The 23600-nt window shown below is 47.2% G+C and overlaps 3 protein-coding genes across 3 annotated transcripts; 1 reads left to right on the plus strand and 2 right to left on the minus strand.

Moving 5' to 3' along the window:
- Positions 1-12465: 12465 nt before the first annotated feature.
- Positions 12466-13698, minus strand: LOC131269158 (uncharacterized). The gene has a single exon (XM_058271489.1). The coding sequence runs from the start codon at positions 13696-13698 to the stop codon at positions 12466-12468; it is 1233 nt and encodes a 410-aa protein (XP_058127472.1).
- Positions 13699-15856: 2158 nt separating this feature from the next.
- Positions 15857-21028, plus strand: LOC131259360 (PAN2-PAN3 deadenylation complex catalytic subunit PAN2). Its single transcript, XM_058260835.1, has 4 exons — positions 15857-16073; positions 16138-18676; positions 18750-18997; positions 19461-21028. The coding sequence occupies exons 1-4, from the start codon at positions 16004-16006 to the stop codon at positions 20654-20656; spliced, it is 4053 nt and encodes a 1350-aa protein (XP_058116818.1). The 5' UTR covers positions 15857-16003; the 3' UTR covers positions 20657-21028.
- A 624-nt stretch (positions 21029-21652) lies between these two features.
- Positions 21653-23350, minus strand: LOC131259376 (uncharacterized). The gene has a single exon (XM_058260855.1). The coding sequence runs from the start codon at positions 23329-23331 to the stop codon at positions 22354-22356; it is 978 nt and encodes a 325-aa protein (XP_058116838.1). The 5' UTR covers positions 23332-23350; the 3' UTR covers positions 21653-22353.
- Positions 23351-23600: the final 250 nt, after the last annotated feature.

Consider the following 23600-nt stretch of genomic DNA (forward strand, 5'->3'; position numbering starts at 1 on the left):
AAGTGTATCGTTTCCGCGCTCCCAATTGTAATACCCTCAAATGTTCTTACACTTTTAGGTAAGTTTACTACCTTAGCTTTTTTCATAAGGTCCAAGATCATATCCACGCTCCAGAGCGTTTCATTGTTATCGAAATTCGATTCGCCACTCTTTCGCAAACATTTTAATTCGGGTTTCCTCCACATTTTCAAGAGATTTCTTGTACAAAATAGACACCAAGCTTTTACAACACACTGCACGACCATTTGTTTCAAAATGTAAACAATTACTCAACGGGCTGTTGCTCACACGCACAAGTCTATGCTGTTGGGAAAATAACGCGAGAGAAAAGGACGGAACGATAGAGCAGACAGCATTTGGATTGTCATCAGGAAGTAAGGGGTATGACTAACGGTGGAAAAGTGATTGCGGGGTAACTCTCCCGTTGAAGAGGGGTTTTTTTGCATGGAACTTTCATGGGTTCGGGTCGAAACGTCATTTTTTCTCTCCTTGCGCGAAAGCATAAACCGTTACAGTTTGAACGGAAAGTTTATTTATTAACTTTGGATGGCTCAGCGCTGCCACCAACGGTAGAACATTTTCCAATGTAAACAACATTGACGCTTTCAAATCTATTATCGATGCACAATAAAGAGAAGAAATAAAACAAAATTGCTCCTTAATGGTTATTCCTAGCCAAGTGCATCATTCAAACAAAAGATAGTTCCACTAAATACCTATGCAATAATATTTATATCATCTCAATCGCCTCAGAAATGATTGTGTTTTAGATGATCCAAAATGTATGATTTCAAAAGCATTCGAAGCATTCTCGTACGGTCTCTTCAAAGCAACACTCGATAGAATAAAGAATGCTTCGACAGAATTTCTATATGTGGGTATGTTTTCATTTACGTTATTACAAAATCGTATAAGTGTTACATACTTATAATGACAACGAGAAAATAGACAAATATTGTTCAATTTATTGATGATATTTATCTGTTAGCTCGGAACGATCTGTTTGCGCATGCACATGCACATGCATATCAGAAATTACAGCGCTAGAAAAACAAATTACAAGTTTGCTAGTTGCTGGCTCAAGTTATGTTCTAAGATGGGTGGATGCGATATTTTTTTCTCCCGCATTCAATTTTTACTCTTCTCCCGAAGTTGCTACCATTGCTACCGCTGCACGTTTTACACCTGTGAATAAACGAATGCATATCAAACTAACATATGATCGGCTATTCACAAAGTGTGTCCATTATATTCAAAACATCAAAAATATATCCCAGCGATACATTGATCATTTGAATCAATGGTCTCGAACGCCAATTATTGCGAGGTGTTTGACGTTAGGGATTCATGTTCGCCATTTGATATTTGAAGTATAGAATTCTTTTTCGAGTTTTATCTTCGGGCGTGAAAGATGTCCAAAAGTGGGGCGTTTAATTTTTTAAATAATCGACATAGACTGTCCTTATATCGATCAAATCTTGATTAGTGACGAACGTTTGCATTTCAAGAATATTACAGTAACGTTGGCATTTAAAAACTGAGACAAATTTTAACGAATTTTCATGAAAAAACGGAACACGTTAGCAACTTTCTGTTAAAAGCAAATTAAAGAGTAGCATTTCGTTTAAATTTAGAACAAGTTTGAAAACAACCATCTGCGTTTGATTGTGTGTTAAACATCCAGCTTAATAGCGGACCACGTGACCAACGATTATTTAAAGTTGGCAATTGATACCAACAGAACGCGAAAGCGCTTTCCAACTTGCCAACTAGACAGAACGAGAGAGCATGACGATTTTTCCACCGGGGGTACCCCTAGGGGTACCTAGGGGTATGTCACGTGACATAAAAATGTTGTAAACCCCGCTGGTTTGGCGCTGGTTTGGCGCTGTTTGTGACACGCAACCAGCGGGTCTGAGATACCCTCGTGGGCGATTTTGCGCATGCGCATGGGTCACTATGGCGGCCCCCGAGTACCCTGTATAGTGATGGTCATCATGCAAACATAAGTCCACCAGTTCCGAAATATTTTTATCAATATTTATTTATTTAGGATTATCATAGGTAAACGACACTGCTTAAGACTATTTTAAATGATAAATTTCACTTAACATCACTACACTACACACCACACTTGCACACTAGGGAATATTGATATCAAGCATATCTTCTAATGCCCATCCGAGCAGCGGGATCGGGATCCAAAACAAACTTCCGATGGAAGATGCTCTGGAAATGAAAATAGAGAGGAATTCAGTTAATATTGGTGTTTATACGCAATAAGTGATGAAATACTCATCTTGTTTTGTTTTCCATCGATGAATTCTGCGAGATCGGATCGGACGCCAACAGCAGCAGTACCTCTCCATGGGGAAGAGTAGCGATGTAAACAACACTATAACTTTAATTTCCGAGCCGAATATGAACCGCAAAGCAAGCCCACGCACAATTTCTTCACTCTTATCGATAAAGATCACCAAATAACACAGAAAACACCACTAACTTACGCACTTTATTTTCACTGCACTCGACGCACTCCAAACCGGTCCCGGCGGCTGCTATCACTGAACGCTCCTCTGACAGCTTGACTGTGAGCGTGGGTTTGAGACTATGGAGGCCAAAAATAAGTGTGATCGTTGAACAAAAAACGCGTTTGACGAAAATTTATCTGCCCTAAATTTTTTTTAATTTGATAATGTTTTTTTTGTACGTGGTTGAGGTTTCGCCTATTCAACAATTGCATGAAAAATCGGTGACAAAAATAATTTGTCCACCCGCAATAATTTTGTCCATGGAACAGCCAAATCCCATAATAATGAAGACTGTTTGGCTTGGCATGGAGTGATTAAAAATCTGGTCGAAGTGTGAATTTCATTATAATGTTTATTTTCAAATACATGGATGGAAATCATATTGAAAATTATGGAATCGAATGCATAATCTATTTTCTATGTTTATTTCCGTTGTAAAATGTTCTGAAATCGTTTCAAGTGCATATGTACATGCTTTTTAACTACGTTGTTCTAATTTGTTGGTCATTGATCAAATCGACGTTATTTCTTTAAGTTTTGCAAAAATGAAAATTGTTAAAAAAATTTGCTCCCAAAGAGCTCCCAAAGAGAAAAAGTCCCAAAGAGCGAGTACGAAAATCCGGGGTCGAAGGAGAGAGTAGGATGGCCTGCTGAGTGTATCAACGGTGTTGCACATCGTTTGAAAAGTATGGGCCAACGAGGGGTGGAAACGGGCGGAGACGGGAGAAACCCTAGTGGCAAAATCAGCATGCTTTTTTGTTCTGTCCAATTGACAATTGATACCGACAGAACGAGAAAGCATGCTGATTTTGCCGCCGGGGAACGTAGACGTGACATGGAATTTTGAGTTCCCGCTGCCACCAGGGGTAGACGTGACATGGAATTTTGAGTTCCCGCTGCCACCAGGGACATTCCCACATGATTGATTTGGTTGGCTATAGCAAAAGTTTCGGCCAACTCCAACAGGCCGTCAGAAGTTATTTTGAAAGTACTAAAAATATGTAATCCTACAATAAAATTTACTTGATTCAATACACTTGGTTGACTTTTTTCTTATCGCCGACGAAAATTTGTCGATTTTTTAATGCAAACGTTAAGGCCGTGTTTCTCAGTTCAAAGGTTAATTACAAAGTAACGGTAATCTTTGTCCGGCAGTGATTAATTTTCTATCCGCTTGAGCAGTTGCTACACTTCTTCTTCTTCTTGGCGTAACGACCTCTTGGTCATGCCTGCCCGTTAAGGGCTTACGAGACTTGTTTCCCTATTGTACGTGGATAGTCAGTCCTCTCGTACAGGGGAGGGTCCGGTCTCGGTTGGGATTCGAACCCTTGCCGTCGAGGTGCTGGGCCTCGGCGCTCATGGGCCGATTTTCTAACCGGCGCTACCGCTCGGCTGTCGCGGACCCCCTACACGAGTTTATGTATTTACAGGGTTTTTCAGTTGATATCATAACAGTAGCAGTATTTATTCGAACTGCAGCACATGATATTCCAACAGTACCAGTTGATTTCATAACGCAATAATGTTTATTATAACTGTGTCAGTTGAAATCAGAATCGTAGCAGTTGATATTATAATCCTCCTGGTACAGCAGCTTGAGCGAAGTACGCAACTGGCGAGTGTAAACGTATATCGCACGAATGACAGCCCAGAGTTGATCTAGATAGCAGGTGAGTTCATAACGAATGAAGCTCTTCGATTTCATTGGAACGAAACTGCTCACAAAAATAAGTAAAAAATGACAGGCAGTCAACATGAAAATTAATCAGCACTGCTTGTTTAAACATTCCTTTCGTTTTCTAATGAAATTAAAGCGATTCATGCGAGATGAATTCACCTGCTATGTAAATCAACTTTGGCGTTTCATTCATGCGATATACGTTTATACTTGTTAGTTACGTACATCGCTCGACCTGCCATACCAACTTTATAATATCAACTGCTACGATTCTGATTTCAACTGACACAGTTATAATAAACATGATTGCGTTATGAAATCAACTGGTACTGTTGGAATATCATGTGCTGCAGTTAGAATAAATACTGCTACTGTTATGATATCAACTGAAAAACCCTGTATATACGGGTTACCAGCATTAAAAAAAATGAATGCATTTTGGCTATGGAGTGTCATTAACCTGCTTTCTTTTTAACTGTCAATACATGATTTCGTCTAATGCTGTGAAACGATTATGTTAAGAGCTAGATTTTTATCCGTTACTTCCGAATGCTGTCTCCAATCGATGTATAGATCTGTGTGTAGATCTTCACTAGTTTCCAAAAGACGTAATCTCATGAAACAATCAAATGTTAAGCAATGAATGCGATGCGACATCGAAATCTGAAAAAAAAATCATTGCAACTTGCAGTGACTTGGATGTAGAGGGTGTGGGTAAGCTGTGCAATAATGTTTAACCAGATTGTGGCATGGCCTATCTTCGTAATCATGATAGAACGCGGAACATTGCGGGTGCCCTGTAACACTCTGTTGAACGGGGACGAAGATTTTCGTCCGAATTAGATTACATGGTGTAGACGAGTGGACGGACATATTTGGGGCACACATGCTTGAAGGTGCACAAAGAAAAGTAAAGAAAAAGCAGTTAAAGAAAACGGTGGGTAAAGGCATAGCGTAAATCAATACATGCTGTTTATACGTCTGACAGCTGTCATCTACGTATGACAGCTGTCCGTGAATAAACGGCACTCAGTGCTTGATCGTAAATGAGAACACACGCGTCTTCCTTTGCATCAGTTATAACAGTTGGCGACGAGGAGGAAATTCGCAGAACCCTGACAGTGTATGGACGGGAAAAAAGCAGCACACCGAGTAAACAACGGACCACCCCGCTAGGCAGCTCGAAATATCGTCCTCAAAACGTCCTCCGCGCGAACAAACGTCCTCCATTTTTGTATGGGGATGAAACAAAAGGAGGACGTTTTTCGAGCAATCGTCCTCCTTGTCCTCCTCACCATACAAAACTGCTCGATGTTTGTGTCATGGAGGACGTTTTTGAGGACGATTTGCTCGAAATTGCCTAGCGGGACGATGGCAAATTTCGACATGGAGCCATTCAATAAAGAGGCCATGCAATGGGCCCGCTGGGTAAAACGTTTTGAAGGTGCAGTAGCCACATTTAACGTGAAACCAGAAAATAAAAAGGCCATGGTCCTGCATTACATGGGGGCTGAAACTTACAACCTGCTGTGTGACCACGTTTCTCCGGACAAGCCTGAGTCAAAATCCTACGAAGAAATGGTGAAGTGTTTGGAGGAGCTGTTCAACCCAAAACCTCTCGAAATGGTGGAACTCTGGAAATTTCGCCAGCGAAGTTAAAGTGAAGGCGAAACAATAGCGGATATCCAATCCAATACGCATTTCAAACATTATCACCAACACAACAAAGATATACTCAAGTTGACAAAGAAGCATACGCGATTAGTTTTGGTGTTAAAAAGTTTTACCAATATCTATATGGAACAAAATTCATCTTAATCACTGATAATAAGCCAGTTTCCCAAATTCTATCTCCCCAGAAAGGCTTGCCTACATTATCAGCAAAATGCATGCAACATTACGCGGTATTCCTAGAAGCTTTCCTATTTGAAATTAGATATCGACCATCAAAAGAACACAGAAATGCAGACGGAATGTCACGACTACCAATCCGCGATACTCAGGTGAAGGATACAGAAGAAACTGATGAAATTGAATTGAATCAAATAGAAATTCTTCCTGTATCGGTAGAAGAACTCAGTAGAGAGACTAGCAAAGATACAAATGTTCAGTTATTAATAGATGGTTTAAACTCAGGGAAAATAGTGCACACAAACGATCGTTTTGGAATCGACCAAACGCAATTTTCCCTTCAACAAGGATGTCTTATGACTGTTCATCTCCACATAGCGAACTCTCCTCCGTCGAACTGTTGAACTCATTTCCCGCAACAGCTGGGAAACTCGTAGGAAACTGGTAGGAAACTCTTGACAGCACTAGCAAAACCCCTCGTTCTGACGTTTAATAACTGACGGATTAAGAAGAAGCGAAGAAGACCGAAACAAATGCGTGTCCACTTAGCGAACTCGGGAAACTCGAAACTCCATACAAATTTGACAGGAGTTTCACCAGAGTTTCCTATGAGTTCGCTATGTGGTGATGAACAGTGAGAGGCATAAGGGTCTATGTCCCGCCTAAATTAAGAAATCGTGTCTTAAACGAACTTCATGAAGGCCATTTTGGCATATCACGCATGAAATCACTGGCAAGATCGTACTGTTGGTGGAAGAACATGGATAATGACATAGAAAGGTTATCAAAAAATTGCGTAGCTTGTGAAAAAGTAAGAAAGGATTCTTGTAAAGTACAAACTCATGTATGGGAGCGGCCTCAAACAGTTTTTGAAAGGATACATGTAGATTACGCAGGGCCATTAATGGGGGTACATTTTTTTATTCTAGTAGACGCCTATAGCAAATGGCCCGAAGTCAAAATAACATCTGATATAAACACTGACACAACCATAGAAAAACTGCGAGAGATTTTTGCCACTTTTGGCTTACCATCAACCTTAGTGACAGATAGAGGACCGCAATTTATGTCGGAGAAATTTCAGTCATTTTTAAAATCTAACGGAATTACTCACAAAACAGGAGCGCCTTATCATCCCGCAACGAATGTTCAGACCGAAAGGTATGTGCAGACAATCAAGGAAAAAATCAAAACAATGCAATGCCACAAATCAGAAATTCATAAAAAGCTACAAAACATATTATTAGCGTACAGGAAAACAATTCATGCAAGCACAGGCGAAAGCCCTTCACGATTAATATTCAATAGACAGATTAGGTCTCGGCTTGACTGTATGATACCCAAACCGGAAAACAACCTCTTCCTGCTGGTTCACATTAAGCGCCTGAAGCTATGCAAAGCGCGACGCATGCATTCTTTTCGAATATTGGATCGCTAACGGTTCGCTTAAACGAACATAACGGTTTAAATTAATCACGCAGTGGAGGTTGAATGCGGGTTAACATACTTTTACATGTTAAGTTACTAGTAAGTCAACTATACCACACATGATGGACAGCATGAAACAATGAGTTTAGCCGAAGAAATGATTTGGAAACGGCGGCGCGCCCGCAGCGAGCGCAGCGAGCGGACTGCGCTAGGTCTACCGAAAAAGAGATTTTGTTATAGTATTGAAAAATAAGGGGGGCCTGTGGGCCCCCCTCATACCGCACCCCCTAGGTTGATTGCGTAGCCGAAATTAACGGTACACACTACAGTTCAAATATTCGTAGGTTGAATTTAACGAATTAATGTATCACCAATTGCATACATTCAGTTTAAACGTCCACAAGAGGTGTAGCCACGATCGAAAACATGGCGGCCGGGGCCTCATTTACTCTTTTACCAAATCTCTAAAATTAAAAAAAAAAAAAAATTCTTCGTTCCCCAAGAGGCGAATGTAGCCGAAAGGCTTAAAGCCTCTATAAAAATAAACAAGCAACATTCTTCGTTCCCATCAGCGTACGAACTGCCAACTAATAATATAAAATAAAAAATAAAAAATAATATGAATAAAAATAAACCAATAACAACAACATTCTTCGTTCCTAGCTAACAGGACTAACACACGTTCGCGTACCCATCTCGTGTAACATCACACCGCGTTTAGAATCGGAGAACTATTGTAAAAATATACGACATACGCAATCGAATAAAACAATTTAGCTCTTTTTCCCCGAATCAGCTAAAGGCTTACCAGAGAATGACTTCCTGCATTTAGCTCGCCGAAACAGCCGATATTTTCTTTGCAAGCACTTCTTATCTCTTCCTTGCCGTATTCACCAAAAACCCCAGTCTGATTATTGCTAGGAAACTTTGAGTAGCTTTAACAATCAATTTGTTATCAATGTTTCCAAGAAAACCAGTTTCCAGTTGATTTTGATTTCTACATGCGTATGAGGATTTTCTCGGAATACTATAGGGAGCGACTTTTTAAGTCACGAACGCCACTGGGTGTGGTCAAACATAAGTTTCGTCATACTTTTCGTTTATTCTCCTTGCGTCACGATCGCTGTAAGAACACTTCGAAAACGGTAGAAAAGCACTCTAAAACACCTTTCGCTGCAAATAAGGTGACGACCAAATAAATCCACCAAACACAACACGAACGAAAATTGTGCAATAACGAACTAGCTTCTAGAGGACGTTTGGCTCCACTTACGCCTGTAAGTGTTTATGCTGATGTTAAAGATTTTACTTTAGTCTTTTCGATGCGAATTCGTATAATTCTGTAATTTTCCGATATTTCACTTTTAGGTTCACTGAACAACTACTCGCCGAGAAAAATCGAATGAAAAAGAATTCCAGTTGGCGCACTTCTTCTGGATGAGGATGGTTCGTACCAAGCCACACTTCAGGTCGTGTTGAAGTTTCCGTGTTGAAAACACTGGCCACCCAAAATGTTACCACTCGGTGTAAGCGTAAGAACAGTATGATCTGGTGACTCTATTGAAGCAGCTAAAAATGAGGCGTGATCGATTGCTTCGAGGTCTACACGTCGACTGCCCAATATGCTTTGCTACAGATCCGCTCAAGATACGCAACGTAGCTGTACGTCCGGCTCAGGCGTAATCCGGCCGCAGTGTTATCTTTTTATCACTATATACTGGCACAAAGAGTGTAGCTTCACGCACTCCACTGAATTCAGTCGAACACGAATTTAATCACGCTTTACGTTTTTGGTTCTGTGATCAAGACTTTGAAAATACTCTTTGGAAACTCTTTCAAAAACTTTTGGCAGGAAATGTAACGAAATACAACTAATTAAATTCACCAAGCACAAGCACGAGTGAAATCTGGACATTTCCTCATCCAACTTCCACAGGATATATGGCACCCCGTTTTTCTGCCACCAGCAACGTTTACGTTGCAACGCAGCTACTGATTTTTCTTGCGTTGCCTAATCTTCTTGCGTTGGCCAGTGCTTATCGCAGAGGCTGACCTGGTGACCGGCAGTACTTTTAAGTCCGTTGCCCGGCCAGCTGATTCCCTTTATCTTTCGGCAACGGGTTCCTAGTTCCAACATGGGTAGCAACTACTTTCCTTATACTAGACGCCTAGGTTACCCCGTTACCTAGCTCCTGGAAATATCAGGTTTTCGCGGAACAAACTCCGGGATCTGGCATGAAGCACCATGCGCCTCCATTCGTTCGGGGGGTACGGATTTTCATGCTGCGGTTTTCCTTTAAACATCGTCCCTCTCCAGGAATTAACACTTTGCCGCCCGGATACACGCATAGGTGTAATGGTATTCGTATTGGTTTTCATCCGCTCACATCATTTTGGTATGCTGTCAACGCTGGCACCTGGCACGTACCACAGACTACTGGATGTAAACAAACATCAAATGAAAAGTAAACAAATTTCACAGGATGCGTTGCTGTTCGTACGTAAATTCGAATAAAGATTGCAAAACAATCATTGAACAGGGCGACCAGGTACGGAGGAACTAGTCGTAAAGCGTTGCGACACCGTGAATTATGTGGACGTCAAAGTGTTAAGCGGCACTTGAGGCCGACTTGGTAACGTATGATGGCGATTTCCTTCATCTCACATCTCTGTCTGGTTTTCGTTTCGGATTAGCCGTTTTCTTTCCCCCTTCTCGTCGGGCCGTGACCCCCCGAATCAACGCCCGTCACGGACACCTTCCGGTTCGCTTCGCTCGCTTTGTCTCGCTCAGAATTGTACGGAATGGCGCGCAGGAGGCAAAGAACAATCTCGCACGCCGGACTCGCCCAACGAGGGGGCACGCATCGTAGCACTCCGCTCGCCCATCTCCCCGCAGATCCCAATCCACCACAGCACGCTCGTGCCGTCCCGCTCGTCGCAGGTCCATCGCAACGGGAGTTCGTCGTCGCCTGGTATGCTCAACTGACATTAAACCGGCGGGGGTGGTGGCGGTGGTTGTGCGGTTTTCGTAAATTGATCGCAGCTTTCCCGCTAAGGGGGTGGCGGACGTTGGGACTGGAGGAAGCTTATAGGCAGCGGGAGAACCAAGAAGATGAGTGAGTGTGCAATGCTTGCGATTGGAAAGCAATAGGATTTTGAGTTCATGCATTCTCACGTGCTTTCCGTTCCGCGTGGGAAATGTCCCGAAAAAAGTTGTGTTGATATTTGTTTTGAGTTTTGTTTGCGACCAAAGAATCTATTTAGAAGTTGTACGTTTCTTTGGTTCATTTAAGAATCAGTAAGTTTTCGCAATGTTGTCAGTTTTCAGAGCGAAACCTTGAACTGTATCAACGTACTGTTTGGAGTGAGATAGTGGAAGCGAGATAGACGCTTCATGGAAGGCACGTGTTGAGTCATCACAGACTAAGTGACCAGTCATCATCGTGTGGTTGTTTGCGATAAGGATTTTTTTTTTATGTTGTACGACAAGGCCTATTGGGGGACAAGACCTCTCTCAGAAGAGAGTTTCTGTGACCGAAAGACGGTATATCATAGATATCGGTTGTCATCCGTTCGTAATACCGGAGGATGCCACAGACTCGAGATTCGATCCCACACCGGTGGCGTGGTGTTTCCTCGCGCTACCGCTGCGCCATGGGCACCCCCGCGATATGGCAATACTGTCTAGTTAATCAGTGGAAGCGAAATCGACGCTTTATGTAGGCACGTGTTGAATCAATAGACTAAGTGGCCAGTAGATTCGACAAGAGATTGTGTGTGTTTTTTTTTTTTTTTAATTTGTTACTCGAAGAGGAAATCTTCAGGAAGACGCCCCACACACTAGGGTAGTGTGGGGCTTTTACCCACTAAAACCTCTCCTCGACCACATCCCCTGGGAACTGCCGCAAGGCTTTACTTCCAGTGGGGGTTGTGCTCCCGCACACGGCTAGCGATTGGTTTGTGGCTCCAATCCGTCGTAAATGCCCAACACGGGCCAGCCTCTGCTCCTCTCTCCACCTTATCTGCAGCTTCGTCGCAATCGGCCGCATTCCAGCACCAACTGCTACCCAGTTTTCCTCCGAAGCACACATCACTTGCGTGAGGTTTCTCGCCGTCAGCACCACTCCGCAGCTCTGCACCATCTCGACGCGTTCCTCGCGGAAACGTGGACAAACAAACAGGACATGTTCTGCGTCCTCCACCATCTTGCTGCACCAGGAATACCACGGGGCGCTGGCATGCTCGAAGCGGTGCAGGTAGGACTTGAAACACCCATGGCCGGAGAGAAACTGCGTGATGTAAAAGTCAATCTCTCCGTGTTTCCTCCCTACCCACGACGCGAGGTCTGGGATAAGGGTGTGTGTCCATCGTCCCCTGCCAGAACTGTCCCATCTGCTTTGCCACTTCCGCATCGTCTCCTGCTGAACCGCTGGTCTCACCGCACTGGAGCTGCCACCTCCTGCCGCCTTCCAACGATAGCATTCAGCGTCTTCCTCCACCAACAAGCACGTGGGCACCATCCCTGCAATCACCGCGACTGCATCCAAGGATATCGTCCGATATGCACAGGTTACCCGTATAGCAAGTAGCCTATGCACCCTTCCAATCCTCTCCTGGTACGTTGTGGCGCTCAGGGCATCTTCCCACACTGGTGCCGCGTACCGTAACGCTGACGTAGCCACCGTCGCTAGAAGGCGGCGTTTACTGCTTCTGGGTCCTGCGGTGTTCAGCATGATGCGCGAGATAGCTGCTACAGTCCGCGATGCCCTCTCACAAGCATATTCGATATGCGCTTTGAAGGAAAGCCGGTCGTCGAGCATCACTCCCAGGTACTTCAGCTGCCGCTGGGCGCTAATCTAGGAATCACCCATCCAGATGGACGAAGCCTGCCTCTGCTTGTGGCTGCTCACCAGTAGGTACTCGGTTTTGTGGTGAGCAATCCCGAGCCTGTGCTGCCTCATCCACGACTCTAGCCTACTACAGGCCTCGGCCGCAAGGATCTCCACTTCGGCTGCGTCCTCCCCAAGCACCCGCAGACAGCTCCTCAGCTGGTGACGACGATAGGACACGGGTCGTGAGATCGTGCTGCGGAAACAGCTCCTCTATGATGGCACGAAGTCTGATTGGGCAACTTTCCGGCGGGTGCTGGCCCTTCAGTTTATCCATAACGATCCTGTACGCGTTGCCCCACACATTTCTCTCGGCTTCGCGACAGAGGTCGAGGAAGCACCGCCTTTTGCTGGCTTTGATCTCCCTTTTCAGGGCCGATCTGGCAGCTTGGTACACCAGCTTCAGCTCCTCCCGACGCACTTCGGAGCGGGCTCTCAGCTGCTTCCTACGGGCCGTGGTGCACGCCGTCCTTAGCTCCTTGATAACTTGGTTCCACCAGTACTTCGGCCGACGTTTCGAGCTGGGTGGCCTCCTCCTCGGCATTGTTGCATCACACGCGTCCGATAGGACGTCCACCAGTTTAGCGGCACTGGTTAGTGCGATGCCAAAGCCCCCGAGGCTTAGATCCGCCAGAAACGTGTCCGAGTGGAAGCACTGCGTCCTCCATCCTCTCGTGACCCCATATCCGCTTTCTGATGGACCACGAGTATGTCCCACCGAAAAGTGAATGGCTTGGTGGTCACTGAGGGTATCGTCCTCTAGCACTCTCCAATCTGCTCCTGGCGCCAGCCGTTGACTGCAGAAGGTCTCGTCCACTATAGATGACCTGTCATTTCTCCGGAAAGTACTTGCTCCACCATCGTTGAGCAACTGGAGGTCCAGCGTCGCGAAGCACTCTGCAACACTTGATCCTCGCTGGTTGGTGGTCTTACTGCCCCACTCCACCGACCAAGCATTGAAGTCGCCTCCAACCACTACTGATCCCCTCCCGACTAACTCTATCGATAGCTTGTCCAGGAACTCCTCGAATTTCACGACAGGCCAGCTAGGGGGAGCATAAACACTGCAGCAAACGACCGAGTTAACCGTGGCTACGACAAACCCCTCGTGCTCACTGCAGTCGACACTCTGGATAGGGTACCTACCCCCGGCTAGGATTGCTGCCTTTCCCGTCTTGTCCACGACCCAGCTAAGATCATCAACGGGCACCTGGTACGGCTCCGATAGCAGCGCCACATCCACATTCTCTTTCACCAGCGTTTGCCACAACACCTGCTGAGCCACCTCGCAATGGTTGAGGTTGAGCTGCATCACCTCCATGTGCTTCTCTGTTACGAGCGCGCCTTGCAGTCCGGTCCTCCCTTACGATGGTTGCACCTATCTGCCGGACATAGAACACACTTCGGCTCCTTGCTGCAACCCCCTCGATGTCCAACTTCTCCACACCGCATGCAGGTGTTCGAGCGATCCGGCCCCTTGCAGTTCCACTGTTGGTGGCCTAGTCCCCAGCACTTGAAGCACTCCTTGGGTTTTGGGACCAAGCGCAGAGGGCATACGGTCCATCCAACTCTAATTTTTCGTACGGCGCCAGGATCTTGGGAGCAATGCTAGAGGCCACTTTGATGGTGGCCTTTTGCATACCTCCGTACGCCATGCGCAGCTTCACTTGCACCTGTGTGTCCTCAATGCCTACCTGGGATTTCAGGGCCTCCACAATATCCTCGGCCGAGGTCACCTCGTCGATGTTGCGGCACTCGATGGTTTGGGATTGGCTTAGCATTTTTACCTGCCCAGCGTCCCCCACCGACCTTTGCAGCGCTTCCTGGCACTTGAGGTCCGGTGCAAGCACCCCTCTCTTCAGCTCGATGAGGAGCTCATTTTTCTGGGTGCGCCTCACTCGGTACACGTTCTCCCCTAAGCTTTTCAGTTCAGGGTCGCACTTCACACGACGCAAAATGTCCGCGTACGACACCGCCTCTTTTGCGTCCACAAGGATGGCGTCACTTTTGTGACTCACTACACTCGGATTTTTTCGCACTTCTTTTCCCAACACTGAGATCGCTTTTCCCTTCTTTTTGCGGATATTTTGGGTTTGCCACCGCTCTGCCGCCTCCACCTGATCCCCACCTTTTTTCCTCTTGCTGTCTTGCTTGCTCCTCCTCGGGAGATCTTAGTGCCCGCCCTCTCTTGACCGTGCCGATCGAGGTCGGATCTGGAGTCGGAGCAACAGATCCATCTCCGCTGGTAGCACCCATCCCCACTGCCGTGCTTCCATTGGCGCCCCCCTCTATCTTCTCGGTGACTACGCTTTCGCGTTGAAGTTAGCGCCGCCACTAATTTCACCGCCATTTTTTTTATGTCTTTGTGGACGTTGTTTCTGTCCTTTGCGAACTCGTGGAGAGCTTTTGGCGTCTACAGTGCTTCCACAAGCCTCACATAGCCCCTTCTATCATTTTTCACTTGCTCCATTGGGGGTCTAGCCACGGGCGTTACCGCCTGGGTGCATGACGCAGCCTCCTCTGCCATTTCACTTCCCGTTTTACTTTCCACGTCCGCAGGTGGCGTTCGCTGGATTTTGGAGCTTCTACCAAAGAAAGCACCAATGTCCTTCATCGCCGCGCCCAGAGGATTACAGCGTTTTACAGTTCACCTAGCAACCGGTGCAGTGTATGTAGAACATCAAGAATGATAGCCTACTGCAGAGTATCTGATGTAGAATAGCAAAACACACAAGTGGCAACACAAACCGGTAAGTAGAATATCCATCACATTCTAGGATCTACCAAAATAAAAGTTGTCTCATGGATATATATATATATATATGACATGCAAAATTTGCAAGTAAACTGAAAAACAAAGCAATCGAAGTACAAGAAGGTAGCCCGGTAAAAGAGTATATGAGGCCCCGGCCTTAGCTATTCCCCCACATAAGTTCACGCTGTCCATCTTGTGCATCAAGGTTAACTAATATGTAAAAGTATATTGACCGCATTCAATCTCCACTGCTCCACTGTTTAAACCGTTATGTTCTTTCAAACGAACCGTTAGCATTTAAATATTCGAAAGAATGCATGAGTCGCGCTTTGCATAGCTTCAGGCGCTTAATGTGAACCAGTAGGAAGACAATAATCTAGATTGACGCCACATTTACCCTTTTCCGGTAACCCAATTCTTCCGATCTTTTCATCATTAATAGTTTTAATGCAATGCATTCGATTTTCCTAAACATTTTATCAAACGACAAAAACCAAAGCGTTTGTTTTTTTTCCCGAATCGTCGGATTCAAAGTTGTACCGGATTCGAGTCCGAATCCGAAACGAAACGATTCCATATTCACTTACCAGCTTACCCATCACTAGTATTCGCGGTCTTGACCAATTCCGCATCAATTCCGTTGTTTACATTTTCGTGGCACAAACGCAATTCGTGAACGCACAAATCGGTTCCTCGCGATAGCAGCATCTAATAACGGTGCTTTTCTTCCGATGTCATCCGGTTTGTTGAAAGTAGGACAGTAGGAGAAGGCAGCGGGCTACTAGATGCCTGATGTGCGTGAGGTGGTGGCATTGTCACAAGCAGCAAGCTACGATCGAAAACGAACCTGGAGTGAACGAGACCCGTTAGGATGGATTACGTCTACATGAGCGGCTCCGATCCGGGCAATCCCCGCGCCGAAGACATCATCACACTAACGAGTAAGTGGCCCTTAGCCCTCATTTACCCTTTTCAATACATGTTCCGTTTCCTGTGTACGTGCAGTGTACGACAACGATCCTGCCAGTGGGGCGGTGGTCTCGGAGTATTCGGACGCACCGGAGGCGTACAGTGCGTTCAACATCGGCTCGTCGGAGGCGGAGTTTATGGAGCACGGGATGATACTGGCCGACGGGGGAGACCGGTTCGGCGTTTCGACCGTGTGCTTCGACACGCAGGAAGAGCTGATTTGGATGGGAAACCAGGGTGGCCACGTTACGTCGTACTACGGGGGCACGATGCAGAAGTATACCTCGTTTCAGGTGCATGCGAATGAAGTCGTACGTCAGATAGCAACGATCGACGCGGGTATCCTGGCCCTCACACCGACCACCCTGCGGCACCAGATCCGGCGTGGATTGCCCAAGTTTACCTTCCGCTCGGAGCGCATGGTGGACATGGTGTGCATGATTGAGCACGCACCGGACCGGCTGCTGCTCGGTGGCCATCAGAGCGATCTGATCGAGTTTGACATCCCGACGTACAGCGAGTGTGGCAGTGTGCACGCCGGCCCGGATGGGTGTGCGATCCTGCGGCGTCATTCGCGGTATCTGTGCGCCGGCGATGCGTATGGCAAGATCACCCTGCGAGACCCGAACACACTCTCGATCGAGCACGAGCTACCGACGCACTCGGGCAGCCTTTCGGACTTTGACGTCCAGGGCAACTATCTCATCTCGTGCGGATTCAGTGGACGCCAGGGTAATCTCACGATCGATCGCTTCCTCATGGTGTACGATATGCGCATGTTGCGCCTAGTGTCCCCCATTCAGGTGCTGGTGGAACCGCAACTGCTTCGCTTTCTGCCCTCACACTGTTCCCGGCTGGCCGTAGTGTCGCCCCTCGGGCAGCTGCAGCTCGTCGACACGGTGGAGCTGAGTGTGCCACGCGTCTGCATGTTCCAGCTCAACACGACCGGCTCGCAGTGCCTCTCGTTCGACATCAGTTCCTCGAGCCAGGCGATGGCGTTCGGGGATCAATCGGGTCACATCAATCTCATCTCCGCGGTTAAAATCAACACCCCCACGCTACAGTTCAATCCATACTCGCGGGACACCGAATTCGCCGACACGATCGAGCCACCCCCGTTCGTCCCCATCACCGACACCAATTTCCCGCTCTCGTCGATCCTGCTCCCGCATCTAACGACCGGTGAACGCTTGCTAAGCGATTGGCCCGCGTGGATGAATGCGTACGAGTACCGCCGGCCGAAACCGATCGACCCGGAGATCCTCGCTACGATGAAAATGCAAGGTCCGATCGGGTACGCACCAAACCCGCGGAAATACCTCCGCAATCAGGTTCCCTATCTCGGGCCGGACGGTACGCCCGGTGGGATGGCCGGTGGGTCAACCGGTTCCACTGCCGCACACGGTTCCGGTTCGACGGTAAAGGGAGGCCCGCCCGGTGAGCAACCGGGCATGCGATTGGTTCCGCGCCGCTACCGTAAGGTCGAGGTCAAGTACAGCAAGCTGGGAGCACAAGACTTTGACTTCGAACAGTACAACCAGACCGGATTCGTCGGGCTGGAAGCGAACCTCCCGAACGCGTACTGCAACGCGATGCTGCAGGTGCTCTACTTCATCTTTCCCCTGCGCCAAGCGATCCTGGCGCACTGCTGCACCAAGGAGTTTTGTCTGTCCTGCGAGCTTGGCTTCCTGTTCCACATGCTCGACGTGGGCAGCTCGAGTTCGCCGTGTCAGGCCAGCAACTTTCTGCGCTCGTTCCGCACCGTACCGGAAGCGGCCGCACTCGGGCTGATCCTCTCCTCGACCAGCGCGAACGTGAACCTGATCAGCTTGATACAGAACTGGAACCGCTTCGTGCTGCACCAGATCCACCAGGAGCTGCTGGAGGCGATGAAGCAAAGCGAAACGATGCACTTCTACGAGCACCAGCTGCACCAGCTGACCGACCCGGGACAGGATGGGGTGCAAAAGTTCCAGATCGTAAACCACGGCACCGCGGGAGGAGGAGGAGGTTCGCCGACACGGGACGAGTCGGAAATTGGACGACTATTTGGCACGCAGCAGCAGACGACGCACCGTTGCAACAAGTGCAACACGACACGCGTCAAGGACAACGTGCTGCTGGTCTGTACGCTGCTCTATCCGACCACCACCACCAACAACGTCGAGGGCACGTTCGGGACGATCCTGCGCCACTCGCTCGGGGTGGAAAAGACGACCCCGGCGTGGTGCGAAACGTGCAACAAGTTCACACCGACCAACCAGAAGTCGCGTGTCACCGATCTGCCCGCCATCCTCTCGATCAACTGTGGGCTGGACAACGAAAAGGAGCTAGAGTACCTCAAGCGCCAGATGTCCCGAGCCGTCCCACAGCAGCAACAAGCGCACCAACAGCAACAACAACAGCAACAGCAGCAGCAAGCGCAGCAGACACAACCACCACAAACACCCCAACAACAGCAACAGCAAAATGCCACCGGAACCGGGTCATCGGATCCGTCGACCAACTCCGGTGCGAAAATGTGTCGCTACGGGACGAACTGCTCGCGGGTCGATTGCCACTTTGCGCATCCACGGTAGGTTGGGGGACAGCTCCTTAGCGTTGGTCGATTTGTTTCAATTAATTTTTGGACATCTTTTTTTAATCAGAAAATCATCCCCATGCGTCATTACTTCGGCCTCGTCGAGTACGTCCGCTGCGGCGCACGGTATGCAAAAGTCCTGGTTCCCGCTCAGCTTCCAGATGTCGCTCGATGAACAGAAGAACTTGGAAATCAGTTCCCTACGGACCGCTTCCAATGGGGAACCCGTTGTTCCGGTGGTTCCAACGCCGGGTAATGCCGCTGCGAAGGAGCAAACGCCCACGGATGATGGAACGGAGGAAGAACCAGCGATTGGTAAGAATAAAGAGCGGGTCAATTTGAAACGAATCTGACAACACCCGCTTACAGACAGGGTGTTCGCTCGAGCTAATCCCTGGTTATTTTATTCTGATACCCAACACACTGACCTTTTTAGTGCTGTGAAATTTATCTGAATATTGGGACGCAATAATGGGACATAATTTGTTTAAATTAACTGCACATAATTTAAAATTAGTTACGCACTCTGCATTAATCCACTCATTCCAATATTGTTGGTATTTGTTTCCCAAAGCGTACAATTGCTCATAGCCTACTTAAATTTTATTGATTGGAGCTTACGTATACAGATCAATTTAGAACCATAAAAATTCATTCCTTTTAATGATGGTACACATGGAAACGTGCGGTTAAAATTTAATTTGCTAATTTGTTTTTCCTTTGTGAAGCATTATCAAACTAAAAATACTAATCATTCGTCTTTCCCCTACCATTCCAGAAGAAACCGCCCCTTCATTGAAGATAACAAAAATGTACAACTTGTCGGCGGTCGTCTGCTACATCAACGATGGTTCCCAGCGGAACCTCGTCTCACTGGTGCACGTCCCCGGAAGCTACCACGACCTCAAGCAACCTCCTGCCGCCGGTGGCGAGTCTACCTCGACGGCATCGGCTGGCAGCTGGTACATCTTCAACGACTTCAGCATCTCGCCCGTGCCCGTGCAAGAAGCTGTCTGGTTCACGCTCGACTGGAAGGTCCCGTGCGTGCTGTACTACACGTCCAGTGCGCTGGCGGCGGAACAGTGCCAACAGCGTACCGGAGACACACCGGTCCCACCGTATATGAACCCGTTCGCGGCCGATCTTTTCGCGGAGGGTGAGTTGGGTGAGGAACGGCAACCGCTTGAGGGGGACAATCGAGACGGCGGTGATGGGAAGAATATTAGCGATGCTGGTGGCAAGGACGAGGGTAATGGTCAGGAGGATGGTAACAAGCACGGAGACGAAGGGGGAGACTGTGGTGCGGTGGTGTTTAAACCGCTCGGAAGGGGTGAGGTGTTCCGGGCCGGTGATCTGGTAGCGATGGACGCTGAGTTCGTGACGCTCAACCCGGAGGAGAGCGAAATCCGATCCGATGGGAAAATGTCGACGGTGAAACCGAGCCACATGAGCGTCGCCCGGATCACGTGCATCCGCGGGCAAGGCACGGACGAGGGTGTCCCGTTCATGGACGACTACATTTCCACGCAGGAACAGGTGGTCGACTATCTGACCAAGTTCTCCGGCATCAAGCCGGGCGATCTGGACGCAAACTTCAGCAGCAAACGGCTGACGACGCTGAAGAACTCGTACCAGAAGCTCCGATATCTCGTCGACAGTGGCGTCACGTTCGTCGGGCACGGGCTGAAGAACGATTTCCGCGTGATCAACATCATCGTGCCGCCGGAGCAGGTCGTCGATACGGTGCACCTGTTCCATCTGCCGCACCATCGTATGGTTTCGCTGCGCTTCCTCGCCTGGCAGTTTCTTGGCATCAAGATCCAGTCGGAAACGCACGACTCGATCGAGGACGCACGGACGGCGCTGCAGCTGTACAAACACTACCTGCGGCTGCAGGAGAAGGACGAGTTCAGCCGAGCCCTGTCGACGCTCTATGAAACTGGCAAGAAGCTCCAATGGAAGGTACCGGACTAGGAGTAGGCCCAGGTTGCGACTCGAGGAAAGATGATCTCGCTGTGTTGCAGTTTTGTGATGATATGCTCTACCCTTTTTCTGTTCGTTTTATTAATCCATTTTATTCATTCGAGAAACTTTCTTTCACTGTTTCAAAACGTCCTTCTCTTTTCCTGTCCCGTTCACGAATGTTGCTCGTATACAAATGGGTCGCTACAGGATTGTTCGCGATGGACACCCAGCAGAGGGGTCACTTTTTGGTGCATTTTTCTAGAGATTACGAAACGCCCGGAATAATGTCATAATCGATAGTTGTATGTTACTTTCATTTTTGTTTGTTTCGTTCCCTTTACGTATGTAAATGTCCACAACCAATAAAACTATTTTCTCTTAGCTTTCATAATTTTTAATTTTTCATTTCATACTTCAAGCACGCAAACATTTTTTGCTATTTCCCAAGTAATTTCTAATTGTGGATCCAATTAGCCTTTTTTTTTGTGCCCACAGTTTCTTTTTAAAATTTATTTCCTCCAACTGAAATCCAGTTCATTCTGCATCGTTGTGTAAAGATCCATTGGGCCATGTACTCGGTGCGGTTCTTAAAGTGTACAAAATTATGTCGTTTTGTTTCACGAAATGCTCGACATCCTTTTTTATTTTTTGTTTTCATCATTCAAAAGTTCGATAATGATGTAAGATACCATGTTTTGATAATAAAATACACTGAATACACCTAACAGTAGGACGGCTACACATAGTTTTTGGTTCTACGTTGTTCACAGCAATTAAGTTTTACAACTACGAGAAGCCGAGGGGTAACTTCTTAATGTAATAGGAAATGTATTTAAGATTTTTTTTATTTGATTGAATTCCTTAGTAAGAGGAATTAGTAAGCCCTGTCTTTTTGTATACTTTCTAAGAAAATACTAATAAAGATGTAGATTTGAAAACAATACAAAAAACTTATATCTTCTTCTGCTTCCATTGTGCAGCGTCATTGTTTAATTTTTAAGTAAATGAACTCTCCTTCTTCCTGGGAGTTTGGGAAATGAGAAACATATGTTTATCGATTGAATTTCTATCGACCCTCCCAAGGGAAGGGAGGCAAAATATAAGGAAAAAAAAACACTATCGAAAAGAAACAGTCCTACGACGTAGCAGGCTAAATAATTCATCGCCTACTGAATTCACTTATCCGAGCTTCTTGTCATATAATTTTCTTAAGCACAAGTTACTTCATAGTTCATTTGTAATAAATCAAGTGAAGAGCGTGTGCAAAAAATTTCTTCCAACATCGTCTTGAACCCTGTGTAAAAGTGTGTTAAAAAATCTGCATTATTTCACGTCTTTTCTTTTGTTTAGTATTTTCGAAAAGTCCCTAAAAATGCATATATTAACTACAGAGTTTGAAACAGTTTGACTGCGTTGTAAATATTTAAATAGACACATCTTTCTATACAGATATGATTGTACTGGCAATTTTAGTGGTGGAGGAATTTTAAAATGTCCAAATCGGTTTAAATACGGTGAAAAACGTGCTTCTTCTAAGAGCAAGAGTTTGCTTGCTAAATGTATAAGTGTTTATCTACCGTATTTGTTTCTTATCAGTTGCAAGAAGAGATCACATCGAATTTCGTATTCTTACATGAACCTTACCATGACTAGATGGGACTTTTCGTCCCATGATATGGCAATGCTCGGCAATTGCAATCCGTTTCCTAGTGGCGGTGCAACATCCGAACGCGTCGTCTAACCTCCGGTGACGATCCATTCCCAAGCCCACCAGAGGGCATCGAAGCCTTCGTCATATGGGCGTCCGTGTCCCAGAAGGAATCCACTGACGTGCGCCGTCCAAATGGTGAGGGGCCGCCATTTCTTCCTCCCATCACGATACCCGCTGGAGCGGGGCCAGCTTGTCCCAGACCCGGTTGTGTTCGCATCAGCGCTGGAACGGATTGCCTACGTAGCAGTGGGGCCGGCAGTCCCATCGAGGGCGGTTCCTCCGCGGCTCGTGGGAATTGTGGTGGGAACGCCTGTTCATCCATCGACCGCTGGATGCTCATCGAGGGCTGTGAGTAGTGTTGCTTCATCATGCGGAATTGTTTTTGCTTTTCGCGTATCAACGCCTGGTAGTTTTGCAGCGAAAGGCGTCGCTGGGTGTGTTCCTGGGGTGTTCGGACTGCGGTGAGGTGTTTGACGATATCAACCCCGGCCGCAAGCAGCAGAATCACCAGCACCGAGAGAAACACGTACACTGAGGAGTTCGTTTCTTCCGGATGTACGAGTTGATCCTTTCTACGGGCAGCTTGCAGCGTTTTGTAGTGCAAACCTTCTGGATCCGGACCACTTCGTGGCCTCCCACCTGGTGTACTGGGTGGTATGAAAAACACCTCCACATCCAAACACCGGCCCGGGTATTGCTTCAAACGGTCCCAAACACCGATGGTGCCCTCATCTCCGCTAGGATATTTCGATGGACCGTCGAACGTGGGAAAGCCGAAGAAAAAATCCTCCCCTGGTTCACCGAGAGGCAGCGGCCTGTTGAGGGCTCCGGTACGCTTGAACTTCGACGACGACGCCCGAAACGACGCTTCCCGTTCGCGACTGACACCGATACGATTTTTGTAGAAATTAACCACAAATATAAAAATTAAAAACGTTACACACGAGTAGAGATGTTTGTACGCGGTTGACATTCCGGTTGATTACTTCCGTCCCCGGGTGCTACTGGGTGGCGTAAGGCAGTAGGGACCAAATACAACTGCCCTGCCCTGCGGTGCCTCTCAGAACCGCACTATCGATAGTCGTTAGCACTGAAAATCGATATCGGTTGGGACACTGATAAGAAAACGGCCTCCGCGTTCGGTTGAGTGATGTTTTCACTCTGCGCGACCGTGACTCAATTGTAAAGGGAGATTGTGACGAGGTTCTAAGGGCACATACAGGTGGTTGGACACACACGCAC

The sequence above is a fragment of the Anopheles coustani genome, chromosome 3 (genome assembly GCF_943734705.1).
Source record: "Anopheles coustani chromosome 3, idAnoCousDA_361_x.2, whole genome shotgun sequence".
In the NCBI taxonomy this organism is placed as follows: domain Eukaryota; kingdom Metazoa; phylum Arthropoda; class Insecta; order Diptera; family Culicidae; genus Anopheles; species Anopheles coustani.